Genomic DNA, 13,546 nt, shown 5'->3' on the forward strand with positions numbered 1-13,546 from the left:
TAATAATAATAATAAAGCTCAAGGACAGTATTCAGGCTCTGAGTTCGGGCCCCAGGATGGACACCAAATAACTAAAGCTAATGTAATCAATAAAATGTTAATTTTAATTGAAATCATATATAAGCTAACTTAAACGAATTGCCACATGCAAACAGTGCAGGTAGATACATAATGCTGGTTAAAGCAGAGCCACTCTTCAATCTATAATCCTGAGTTATGGAAATAAGCTATTGTATAAAGTTCTGCTATCTGAAAAAAGAAAGTGTTCTTGTTCATTCAACAACTCTCTCTCTCTTTTTTTTTGGCCAGTCCTGGGCCTTGAGTTCAGGGCTTAAGTCCTGCCCTTGGGCTTTCTCAAGGCTAGGCATCTACCACTTGAGCCACAATACCACTTCTGGGCTGAAGAGCTCAGGGACAGCACCCAGGCCCAGAGTTCAAGGTCCATGACCCAATAAATAAATAAATAAATAAATAAATAAATGAATAAATAAATAAATAAATAAATAAATGGGAGGGTCTGAACAATTATCTAGATTCCCAAATGTATTCAATACAAAATCATGGTACCCAAACCCCAGGTTATTTAGGATAAAACTTCGCTGATATCTGATATTATGCACTGTTTGACCATTTCATCAATAAAGAAATGTTTCCTCATAGCTAGTCTGTCTTATATGCCACACAACTCAAATTGTAGTTAAAAATATAATTTAATGATTTTGAGAGTAGTTTCTGTTTCATTGTAGGAAAATTATTACAACTATATAGAGGAGACCCTTAAATGCTCATAAACTGTATTTTATTAGCCTCAACCAAGTAAATGATATTTTGATCAAATGATTTCCCACAGAAGCAGGGAGGGCTAGGTGACCAAGGGGGGCCTTGCACACAAAAGCCCTGAAGATTAAAGTCCTATATTACACCTACAAGTCTGGACTTGGTTGCAGTGTGGGTTTCTATTGGGAACATGGGAACTACAGCCTACAAACTAAGCAGGCTACAAACTCTTATAAACTTTCATACCTAATTGGCATTGGGTGATCACCAGTTGCTTCATCTGTAGATTATTCACTGTGAAAAGATCCTCTTAGCATTTCCACACTACTTTTGAAATCTAAATGTGAAATATATTAGATCAGAAAGCTTTAGCCATTTGCAAAAGAGATAAAGTCGATGACTCTGATTTTTTTTTCCTTTGGTGGAACTTTAATTCAGAGCCTCATATTTGCTAAGCGGGCACTGTAGCAGCCTCTTTTTTTTTAAATCTCCTGTACTATGATTCTTTAACCCCAACCCTCCTCTGATTTAGTTATTTTTCAAGTAGGGTATGATTTTTTCCCCAGGGTAAACCTCAGACCATCACTGTAGACCCCCGTTTGTGATCCTTTTATCTGCAGCTTCCTGTTCACACCACAATTCCCAGCTCATTGACTGAGATGAGATGAGGGGTGTGTGTGTGTGTGTGTGTGTGTGAGAGAGAGAGAGAGAGAGAGGGGGGGGGGGAGGGAGGAAGGGAGAGAGGGAGAAAAGAAAGGAGGGAGGGGAAAGGGAGAGAGAAGAAGAAAGAGAAAAAGAGAGCATCAGAAGTGGTGCTTGAACTCAGGGCTTGGGTCCTGTCCCTAAATGTTTTTGCTCAAGGGCATCTCTCTACCACATAAGCAACAGCAAGACTTCTGAGATGAGGTCATTACCCTTTCCATCTTTGAGATTACAGTAGGATTATAGGATTACAGTAGGATCATCACACCCAACCCATCTCTTTATCTTTAGAAACACTGTACTGCACTTAAGTCAAGAGAATTAGATTCAGACCTCTGAGTTGAAATCCAACTAATATCTCTTACTACTAGTCATTTTCCAAAAGAAAGAAAGAAGGAAGGAAGGAAGGAGGGAAGGAGAAAACCACTTTGCAGGATTACTCTGAGAATGTAACAACAAAGAGTATGTAAAACACTAAGCATAGTATTTAGAACACTAAGAGTGCTCATAAATAGTACAGTGACATTGAAGATTGATAATAATAAAATTTGGCTGTTTGGGTTATGGCAACTTTGGGGACAGAAACAAATATATGACCTTTTGGTTCTCTTTCAGATGGATTCGTTTCAGTGGAAATCCTGAGTGTTAAAATATTCAGTGAGAGTAACTGGTGTTAGCTTTTGTCATGGAGATATTACTTCGTGTCAAGTGTTTTCAGCGCCTAGCAATTCCTGGATCCATAAGGTGCTTGCATAAAGACTATACAAGAATAACCCCTCAAAATTTCTCTGACTATGAGTCCATGAAACAGGACTTCAAATTAGAGATTCCAGAATACTTCAACTTTGCTAAAGATGTCCTGGACCAGTGGACCAATATAGAAAAGGTATGGGGCAAGATAGAGACAGTCAATCACAGTTTCCCTCCTGAGAATATTTAGCAATACTTTATATTTAGCAAACACTTTTTCCGTGAGTGTGTAAACAATTGAGGTGGTTGGGTGCTACTGGAATCTAAGGTAAAGGCTAAGGATGTTGCTAAAAAAAAATAACATTATGTAATGAAAAGCTCCCACAATGTCAGTAGTTTTGTGTTTGGTTAAGAAAGTCTGGGGTACATAAATGTATACTCCTTGCTTTTACAAACAAAACTTATTTTTGTTTACTTGTTTATATTTTAAACAATAGGGAGTGGAAAGCAATTCCAAGAGTCAAAACTGTTAGGTTTAAATGAAGGTAGGCTGATAAAAGAGAATGCCCTGCAGGATATAGGCAGGAAGGGAAAAGGTTTTATTATTCCCAACTGCATGCAACCAACCAAGAATGATGGAGATGCATGGCTGATGTAGCAGGAAGCCTGGCGTTGCTGGATCACAACTATGATCCTAGCTACTCAGGAAGCTGAGATTGGGGGTTGGAGTGTGGCCTAGTGGTAGAATGCTTGATTCTCATGCACAAAGCCCTGTGTTCGATTCCTCAGTACCATATGCTCAGAAAAAGTCAGAAGCAGTGCTTTTGTTCAAGTGGTAGAGGACTAGCCTTGAGAAAGCTCAAGGACAGTGCCCATGCCCTGAGTTCAAGCCCCAGGACTGGCAAAAAAAAAGGAAGGTGAGATCTGAGGATCACATCTCTAAGCCAGTGAGGGCAAGAAACTATTATTTCCAATAATTTATCAAGAAGCCAGAAACTGAGTTGTGAGATAGAGCACTAGCCCTGAGCAAAAAAGCACAGGGACAGTACTGAAGCTCTGAGTACAAACCCCAAGACCAGCACCAAAAACAAAACCAAGGTAGGAAATGAGGCATGGGTACTAAAAGAACAAAGCAATACAAGAAATCTAGGGGCAGGCCGGGAGTTTGGCCTAGTGGTAGAGTGCCTAGCATGCACGAAGACCTAGGTTCGATTCGTTGGTACCACATACATAGAAAAAAGGCTGGAAATGGTGCTGAGGCTCAAGTGGTAGAGCTCTAGCCTTGAGAAAGTCCAAGGATAGGGCTCAGGCCCTGAGCTCAAGCCCAGGACTGGCAAAGAAAAAAAAAGAAAATAATAAGAAATCTAGGGCCAGGATCTACAAATTCAATGCAATACCCATCAATGTCCCAGTGTCATTCTTTAAGGAAATAGAAGAAGCAATCCAAAATTTCATATGGAATAAAAGACCCTGTATAGCAAAAATAATCATAAGCAGAAATAACAGTGCTGGAAGAATATTAATACCAAACTTTAGAGTCTATTACAGAGCTATAGTAACCAAAACAGCTTGGTACTGGCACAAGAACAGGCCTGAAGACCAATGGAATAGAATTGAGGACCCAGATATTAACCACCTCATCTTTGGTAAGGGAGCTAAAAAAGTAGAATGGAAGAAAGACAACCTCTTCAACAAGTGGTGCTGGCAGAATTGGTTAAGCACCTATATAAAATTAAATTGGATCCTCCTATATCACCCTGCACCAGGATTAATTCCAAATAGATCAAAGACCTCGAGGTAAAAGCAGATACATTGAAAACTTTAGGAATAGGAGATACAATAGGTGTCCTTGGCACAGGTGGAAGCTTTCTTAATAAAGATCCAGAAATACAAAAAACGAAATAATGTTTGGACAAATGGGACTGCATTAAACAGCAGAGCTTCTGTATGGCAAAGAACTTAGCTAGCAAGTTAAACAGAAAACCCATAGAGTGGGGAGAAGATCTTCACTAGCATATAACAGACAAAGACCTCATAGCTAAAATATATCTACAGCTAAAAAAATTGAATCTGTCCAAAACAAATCTTCAAAGAAACAACTATCCCATTAAAAGATGGGCTAAAGACTTACAGAGAGACTTCTCTAAGATCCGGTATTAATGGCCTAAAGTCCCATGAAGAAATGTTCAACATCTCTGGCCATAAAAGAAATGCAAGTCAAAACAACTTTGAGATTCCACCTCACTCCAGTCAGAATGGCCATGATCAAGAAATCTAATAACAACAAATGCTGGTGGGGATGTGGCCAGGAGGGCTCATTACTACACTGTTGGTGGGAGTGCAAACTCATTCAAACACTATGGAAAGCAGTATGGAGGTTCCCTCATTTGTAATAATTAGTACACATCTAAGGCTCTCTTAGCAGAGAGTCTTAGCAAAACCTAGGTACATAGGCCATATAGGATGAGACTAAATGAAAGGATCTCCAGGATATAAAAACAAGAGCTTTATCTTGTGTGAATGCTGTTCTTAATGTACTTTGTTATTTCTCTTCTCTTTTTTGCCCTTTGGTTAATCTCATATTGTTACAGTATCTGACTTTGTTACTGGGCATATTGTATATACATTTATTTATTTGAAATAGGAAAGGGAAAGGGGGGAAACAAAGTGGGAAGGGGGAGGGGAATGGGGACAAAAACCATGAGAAGGGGTATCAATGTGTGAGAAGTAATGCCACCTACTACCTGGTGGATATAACTGTATCCCGTTTATACATTACCCCAACAATAAAAAAAAAGAAAAGAAAGAAATCTAGGGCCAGGAGCATAGTCTAGTGGTAAAGTGCTTGCCTCACATGCCCAAAGTCCTGGATTCAATTCCTCGGTACCACATACACAGAAAAAGCCAGAAGTGACTGTGTGACTAAAGTGGCAGAGTGCTAGCCTTCAGCAAAAAGTGTCAAGGACAGTGCCCAGGTCCTGAGTTCAAGCCCCAGATCTGGCAAAAAATAAAAATAAAAATAAATCTAACTTTCTATAAGTATCAAAACAAGATAAACAGGACATATCACCAGCCAAAAGAAATGGCAGTACCTCCCAACATCCAGAAATAAAGCTCTCAAACTTATTTCTCAATACTACATGTAAATCCTAATGAGTTATAAGCTTTCTACAGGAAATATAGTCAGTTAAGTCAGTTGCAATAAACCTTGGCTGTATAATCATCTCTAAGTCCATATTTTGGTTGCCTTTTTGCAGGCTGGAAAGAAGCCTTCCAATCCAGCCTTCTGGTGGATAAGTGGAAATGGAGAAGAGGTGAGGTGGAGTTTTGAGGAATTGGGGTCTTTGTCAAGGAAATTTGCCAATATACTTACAGAAGCCTGTTCCCTGCAAAGAGGAGATCGAGTCATGGTGGTCCTGCCTAAGATCCCGGAATGGTGGCTTGCAAATGTGTCCTGTCTGCGAACAGGTTAGTAATGTTTGTGATTCAATCATACATAAACTAAGCGCAGGGCAAGACCTTTTCCTTAGCCCTACAAAGCAATATCTACTTCCATTTTAACTGTTTGGCATGCTGTTTGCTTATAAATCTATCACTGCTATAACACTATGTACGCTCCTAAAAAGCCAATGAGTGGGAATAGTAAATTATTTATCAAATAAATAGTCCTCTCATCATAAATCATTATTTTAAGCACCAATGATTAATTTATTATAATCATTAACTCTATTGAAAACGTGTTAATCTAGTCTATTTCATGTGCACAGATGAACAGAATCTTAAATAAAATACCACCTTTTGAAAAAAAAGATAGTTTTCTCAATAGCTAACATTTATTGAGTTCTAGTTAAACTCTATACATGTTTTAACTCATTTAATCCTTAAATAATCCTATAAGGATAGGAATATTATTGCCCCCCCTACATTACAGATAGAGAATGGGTCACAGAAGTAAAGTAGCTTGTCAAAGCTGGTTTACAACTATTTGACTTGAGGAAACCCAAGTTTATTATTATTTTGTAATACTACTGTGTAATCTACTGCAAGCCAGGAAAGAGTGGGCAAAAAAACACACATACATGTGCCAACACTTTGGTTGTACAGTATAAGAGGCACTGAACTGAATTGGTAAGCGTCCAGCTTTTGTGTTAGGCTGCAGCACTTAATCACTACATGCCACTTGCTAATAAGGCAATCTTGGGCAAATTACCCATACATTTTATATTTGTAAGTTTTTCTGGTGTGGATTGAATGAGTTAAAATGTGAAAAACAGTTAACATAGTTTCTGAGACTCACATACCTACGAAATGTTGTGTGATTATTATTAATGTGTGTGTGTGTGTGTGAGAGAGAGAGAGAGAGAGAGAGACAGAGACAGAGAGAGAGACAGAGAGAGAGACAGAGAGAGACAGAGAGACAGGAGAGAGAGAGAGAGAGAGAGAGAGAGAGAGAGAGAGAGAGAGAGAGAGAGAGAGAGAGAGAGAGAGAGAGAGAGACAGAGAGAGAGACAGAGAGAGAGAATATGTGTGCATATGCCAGTCCTGGGGCTTGAACTCAGGGCTTGGGCACTAATTCTGAGTCTATTTTACTCAAGGTTAGTTCTTTGCCACCTGGGCCACAGCACTACTTCCAGCTTTCTCTAAGTAGTTTGTTGGAGATAAGAGTCTCACAGTCTTTCCTGCCTTGGCTGGCTTTGAACCATGATACTCAGATCTCAGCCTCTTGAATAGCTAGGATTTCAAGTGTGAGCCACAAGCACCTAACTGTAATTAACTCTTTAATTAAAATAGTCTTCAAGCCCAGTGGCTTTCATATCCAGGATAATTATCCAATTGAATAATCTTTACGTGTTAGGGAAAATGAATTTCAGACTTTGAGACCTCTTGAACAACAAAACCAAAATAACAGAGAAGACAAATGTCTTCCACCATTCTGAAAAATACAGAAAGTACGTACACTATCTACACTATTTGAAATAACATAACGAAAACCTGACTTTTTAAAATATATTTTTATTTAATTAATAGAAGGGTTATATTATATTCACCAGATAGAAGGTGCATTACTTCACATACATTGATACCCTTTCTCATGTCTTGGTCCCTATTTCCCTCCCCCCTGCACCCCTCATGTTGTTTTCCTCCCTTCCTTATCCAATTTCAAATAACCAAATAAGCATATATAAAATATATCAGATAACAAGGTGAAATACTGTAACAATATGAGATAGCCAAGGGACAGCAAAAGAGATGAGAGATAACATAGTACATTAAGGACAACAATCACTCATTATATGGCTTTTGTTTCTATATCCTGGAGGTCATTTCATTTAGCATCATCCTATATGGCCTTATGTATCTAAATCTCTGCTAGGAGAGCCCAAGGTTTCTACTGATTGTGACAAATGAGGGAAACCATTGAGCCTAAGTTCCTTTGAGTCTGGCTTACTTCACTTACATTATTTTTTCTAAGTCTTTCCATTTCCTAACAAATGGGGCGATGTTGTTCTTTCTGACAGCAGCATAGAATTCCATTGTGTACAAATACCACATCTTGTGGATCCACTCATCAACTGAGGGACATCAGGGTTGGTTCCACATCTTTGCTATGGTAAATAGTGCTGCAATGAACCTTGTTGTGCTAGTGGATTTAGTCTGTCCTTGTTTCTGGACGGTTGGGTAAATGCCAAGAAATGGAATTGTTGGGTCATAGGGGAGTTCTATCTTTAGTCTTTTGAGGAACTGCCATACTGCTTTCCATAGTAGTTAAACGAGTTTGCACTCCCACCAGCAGTGTAGTAGTGATCCCTCCTGGCCACATCCCCGCCATCATCTGTTGTTATTAGATTCCTTGATCCTGGCCATTTTAACTGGAGTGAGGTGGAATCTTAGAGTTGTTTTGATTTGCATTTCTTTTATTGCCAGAGATGTTGAGCATTTATTCATGTGTCTATAGGCCATTCCCATTCCTTCTTTGACTCTCTTTAAGTCTTTGGCCCATCTTTTCATGGGATGGTTATTTCTTTGGAGATTAGCTTGGGAGTGATTCAATTTTTTGAGCTGTTGGTATATTTTAGATATGAGGCCTTTGTCTGTTGTATGGTTAGTGAAGATCTCCCATTCTGTAGGCTTTCTAGTTAGTTTGCTAGCTATGTCTCTTGCCATACAGGTCTGCAGATTAATGCAATCCCACTTATCCAGACTTTCTCTGATTTGTTGTGTTTCTGGGTCCTTATTAAGAAAGAAAACCTGATTTTCAAACATTGTTTCTTTTCAACTCCTTTAGGAACAATTTTAATCCCAGGAACCACTCAACTGACGGAGAAAGATATCCTCTACAGGCTGCAATCTTCAAAAGCAAAGTGCATTATTACCAGTGATGTCTTAGCCCCATTAGTAGATACTGTTGCACCAAAATGTGAACATCTCCACTGCAAGTTAATGGTGTCTCAGCACTCCAGACAGGGGTGGGGGAACCTCAAGGAGATGATGAAGTGAGTAGGCTTAATTACAGAACAGCTTCCTTAAAAGAAAGGTAATAGACTGGGGCCAGAAGTTTGGCCTGCTGGTTGAGTGCTTGCCTAGAATTCAGGAAGACCTGGGTTCAATTCCTCAGTACCACATGCATAGAAAAAGCCAGAAGAGGTGCTATAGCTCAAGTGGTAGGGCAGTAGCCTTGAGAAAGCCCAAGGACAGTGCTCAGGCCCTGAGTTCAAGCTCCAGAACTGGCAAATGAAAGGAAGGGAGGAAAGAAGGAAGGAAGGAAGGAAAAAAGGAAGGAAGGAAGGAAGGAAGGAGAGAAAAGAAAAGAAAAGAAAAGAAAAGAAAAGAAAAGAAAAGAAAAGCGATAGAAAAAGATATTCAACCACGGAGTGACCAAAACAGTTTATTATTGCTGCTTTAATAGGGCTATGCTCTGAGGCAGGAAGAAGTTGAGAGTGGATTTTATATCTTGGTCTACCCAGTAAACAGTTCCTGGGAGGAAGTAAAAGAAACATATTAAAGAGTTCTCTTGAGCCAGGAGTCTGGCCTGGTGGTAGAATGCTTGAGTAGCATGCACGAAGACTAGAGTGCTCATGCCCTGAGTTCTAAACTGGTAAAAAAAAATCAGTTCTCTTAGGATCAACTTCTATAAAGAAGGGGAGGAAGATGAGATTGGACTTGGGAATGTATTCCTCACAAAGCTCTTAGCCTACACCTATGGGAACTTCTAGGATTTGATTTGAACAATCCTCAAAGCAGTTCTGGGCCAAATCAAAAGATTATGTACTGTATACATCAACATTGACCAGTTATTAGAGATAGGGTATCTCCTAAAAAGAGGCTGATCTCTTCAACAAAACAGGCAACCTCTAAAGAAGGCACCTAATATTTGAGGACATTAAGTCCTACATTCCTACAGAGGAATCTAAGAGGGATCTAAGAATCGCAAAGGTATTATCATTGTAATCAGCTGGAAAAAAAATGATCACAATCAGATCCTGTGATTACCATCAGAACTTTACCCGGTTGAAATAAAAATAGCATCTAATGTAAGTGTGTGAAATTATAAAACTGAATTCCAAATCCTACTGAGTACTTCAAGGACTCATTTGAAACTCTTTCCAGTTACTGCCTATACTTTACCACTAGCCTGACAGCAAATTCCCTTCCTAGAATGAGCTTCTAATTTTTCCTCAAGGGCTTGAGAGCCAGCTTGTAACTAGGGACTTGTTCCTACCTACTTTATTATAGCTAGCCTTTATATACCACTGATTATTTTTCCAGAAGCTGCCATTTTCAGAAACATTTAAATGAGATAATGGGATAGATTAATTATACCTTTGGATTCAAGTAACTGAGGACTGTTGCATAAAATTTAAAAATTCCAAGTAGATGGTTTCTTGAATGCTTCTCAGTGGCCTACGCTATGTGTTTAAAATGCAGAATCATTGTAGATTTTCCTTTACAGACATGCCAGCGATAATCACACTTGTGTGAGAACAAAACACAATGAAATAATGGCCATTTTCTTCACCAGTGGAACAACTGGACTCCCTAAAATGATTGCACATACCCACAGCAGTTTTGGTTTAGGATTATCTGTAAATGGAAGGTAATTTTACAGAGCTGTCTTTTAAAACTGGCCTTTTAAATTTGTTTTCTTACCAATTTAACTTTTTGTTTTACAATTGAATAAATTTGTACATTTGAATTTACGTGTAGCCTTATGCATATCAACTTCCTACAAATTTAACCAGTTTCTATACTGGGACTGTTATTTGCTTTCCCAAGGTTCTGGCTGGATTTGACACCCTCAGATGTGATGTGGAATACTTCTGACACAGGCTGGGCAAAGTCTGCATGGAGTAGTGTCTTTTCTCCATGGATCCAGGGAGCATGTGTATTCGCACACTATTTGCCCCGTTTTGAGTCAACTACCATCTTACAAGTAAGCAAGAACACAGTGAATCCATATTTAGAAATGCAATAGCAGTGGCCGGGAGTTTGGCCTAGTGGTAGGGTGCTCGTCTAGCATGCACAAAGAACTGCATTTGATTCCTTGGTATCACATACATAGAAAGAGCCAGAAGTGTTGTGGCTCAAGTTGTAGAGCCTTGAGCAAATGTGTCTGTGTCCAAGGACAGTGCCCAGGCCCTGACTTCAGGCCCTAGGACTAAAAAAAAAAAAAAAAAGGAAAAAGAAATGCAATAGCGGTGTCACTGACAGTACTGGTGAATGAGGTAGCTGGTGGAGATCAGAGGAGACATCCTGAATTAGATATTTCACAACTTGTAAGTCAATAAGTCTGAAAAGATAAACAGTGTGAGTTCATTTAAAGTAAATAATGATTCTACCCTGCTGGGCCTATTGTTGACCTTTAAACATTTTCTCAGTCTTTGTAAGACCAAGAGTTTGCTTTTTCTTTTTTGTTGTTGTTGTTGGTCCCTGGGACTTGGGAAGAACAAATTTTGTTCAAGACTAGCACTCTGCCAATAGAGCCATAATACCACTTCTGGCTTTTTCTGTGTGGAAAAGGAATTGAAGCCAGTTTTTTGTGCATGCTAGGTGAGCACTCTACCAGTAGGCTACACTCCAAGCCAAGAGTTTGCTTTTTCTTAATTGCAGACCCTCTCTGAGTTTCCCATCACAGTCTTCTGTTCAGCACCAACTGCATACCGAATGCTTGTACAGAATGATATTACAAGGTAAGATAAACTGGTATATAGGCGCTAAGTGGGGAGACAGAATAGGAAGAGAAAGCTGGGAAACAAAAGTTCTTTCTGCCTAAAGGCAGAGCTATTATCTTGTGTGATTGTTGTTCTTAATGTACTATGTTATTTATCTTCTCCTTTTTTGCCCTTTGGTTAATCTCATATTGTTACTGTATCTGACTTTGTTCCCTAGTATATTGTATATATGTTTATTTGAAATAAGAAAGGGAAGGGGGAAAACAAGATGATTGGGAGGAGGTTGGGGGAAGGAAGTAGGAACAAAAGCATGAGAAGGGGTATCAATGTGTGAGAAGTAGTGCACCTACTACCCCAAAATAAAAAATAACTATTATTTTTTTAAAAAAAGCAGAGCTAGACTGATATATATAGGGTTTGATATTTTTTCCTCTTCATCTTGCTTCTGCTTCCCCCTCCTCCTCCTCCTGTTCCTCCTTTTCCTCAATACTTAAAAGTATTGATTCCATTTGTATGAGTCCACCATTAGTCTGAAAAGAAAAATTTACTGTACCCACAATTTCAGGCTGATAAATAAATATAAGACAAATTTTCATTATTAATTTAAAATGTTTTTATGGTATACCTTCCCTAAGGATGACATGGCTTTACAACAAAAAACAAGCCAGGCACATGTAATCCTAGCTACTCAGGAGGCTGAGATCTGAGGATTTCTCTTCAGTGCCAGCCCAGGCACTAAAGACCTGGCACTGAAGACTCTTATCTCTAATTAATCAACAAAAAGCCGAAAGTGGCACTGTGGCTCCAGGAGTAGAGAGGTAGTCTTGAGAGAAAGAGCTCAGGAACAGCTCCCAGGCCCAGAGTTCCAAGCCTCGAATCCGACAAAAATTAAAAATAATTTTTTTAAAAAAGAACTAAGAGCAAAACTTGCATGGTTTTACACTAGAATTCATTTTGGTCCTAACAACAGTTCTAATTTCCTTCCCATTTTTTTTCCTCCTAAATTTAATGTGTTCTCTATTTGTCTGAGAAGTTACAGGTTCAAATGCTTAAAGCATTGTGTGAGTGCAGGGGAGCCAATCAACCCGGAAGTGACTGAACAATGGAAAGCCAGGACAGGCCTGGATATCTATGAAGGCTACGGACAAACAGAAACGGTACCCGACCTTACTGAAGACAAGACTGGTCAATTTAGTTAAAGAAGAATCAAAATGTCTATTATGTCTTTAGAATGTTTGAAGGATAAGGAAGTAGGTGATGTGCTTAGGAATCAGGTTTTCTTTGTTTTAAGGAAAGGCTTAAGCAGAAACTAGTTAGATTAAAGCTCTATGGCAGAATTGTTAAACAGCTGTGTCATTATGGATGGCTCCATGATGAGGACATCATGATACGTGTGTGTGTGTGTGTGTGTGTGTGTGTGTGTTGCATGTATGCTGGTCCTGGGGCTTGAACTCAGGGCCTGAGCACTGTCCCTGAACTTCTGTGCTCAAGGCCAGTGTCCTCCACGTCTAGCTTTTCAGTGGTTAAGAGTCTTATGGCTTGGCTTGCAGATGTGAGCTCAGTATTACAATCTTTGTTTTTTTGGTTTTTTGCATTTTTTTTGTGTTTTTTTTTTGCCAGTCTTGGGCCTTGAGCTCAGAGCCAGACCACTGTCCTTGGGCTTTCTCAAGGCTAGAGCTCTACCACTTGAGCCACAGCACCATTCCCGCTTTTTATTTTCCGCTCTACTCCTGGGCCTGGACACTGTCCCTGAGATCTTCAGCTCAAGGCTACCACCATACCCTTGAGCCAAGCCCCACTTCCAGTTTTCTTGAGGTTAATTGGAGACAAGAGGCGCAGGGCTGGCTTTGAACCTTGATCTTCAGATCTCAGCCTCCTGAGTAACTAGGATTACAGGTGTGAGCCACCACGCCTGGGTACTGGCCTTTTCTAGGTACTTGATACCAAAGAGTTGAACCAAAGTCTTCATACATGCTAGGCAAGCACTTTACTATGAGGCCACGATCCCAGCCCCAATAATTTTTTAATGAAATACTACTGAATTTATGCCAGGGGCAATAGTCTTAATCAATGTTGTCACAAAGTGGAAAATGGGCTGAACATCTTGTTTCTTTAAACACCTAATTGTTTAAAGAGTTGCTGAGCAACTTTAAAGAGGATCTTCCAAGAACTCATAGAAATTCTAGAAGCAATTAAGGAAGATAAAA

General features: G+C 39.4%; 1 protein-coding gene across 1 annotated transcript in view; it reads left to right on the forward strand.

Annotated features, from left to right (window-relative positions):
- Positions 1-13,546, forward strand: part of Acsm3 (acyl-CoA synthetase medium chain family member 3) — a 30,347-nt gene that overhangs the window by 5,587 nt on the left and 11,214 nt on the right. The window contains exons 2-8 of the mRNA XM_090357809.1: positions 2,095-2,365; positions 5,427-5,637; positions 8,456-8,663; positions 10,121-10,264; positions 10,444-10,600; positions 11,278-11,357; positions 12,373-12,496. Coding sequence (XP_090213935.1) covers positions 2,165-2,365; positions 5,427-5,637; positions 8,456-8,663; positions 10,121-10,264; positions 10,444-10,600; positions 11,278-11,357; positions 12,373-12,496 — 1,125 coding nt within the window. The 5' untranslated portion in view covers positions 2,095-2,164. The remainder of the gene's footprint in view (positions 1-2,094; positions 2,366-5,426; positions 5,638-8,455; positions 8,664-10,120; positions 10,265-10,443; positions 10,601-11,277; positions 11,358-12,372; positions 12,497-13,546) is intronic.

Source organism: Megascapheus bottae, chromosome 25 (assembly GCF_031878675.1).
Source record: "Megascapheus bottae isolate mThoBot1 chromosome 25, mThoBot2.hap1, whole genome shotgun sequence".
Taxonomy (NCBI): Eukaryota; Metazoa; Chordata; class Mammalia; order Rodentia; family Geomyidae; genus Megascapheus; species Megascapheus bottae.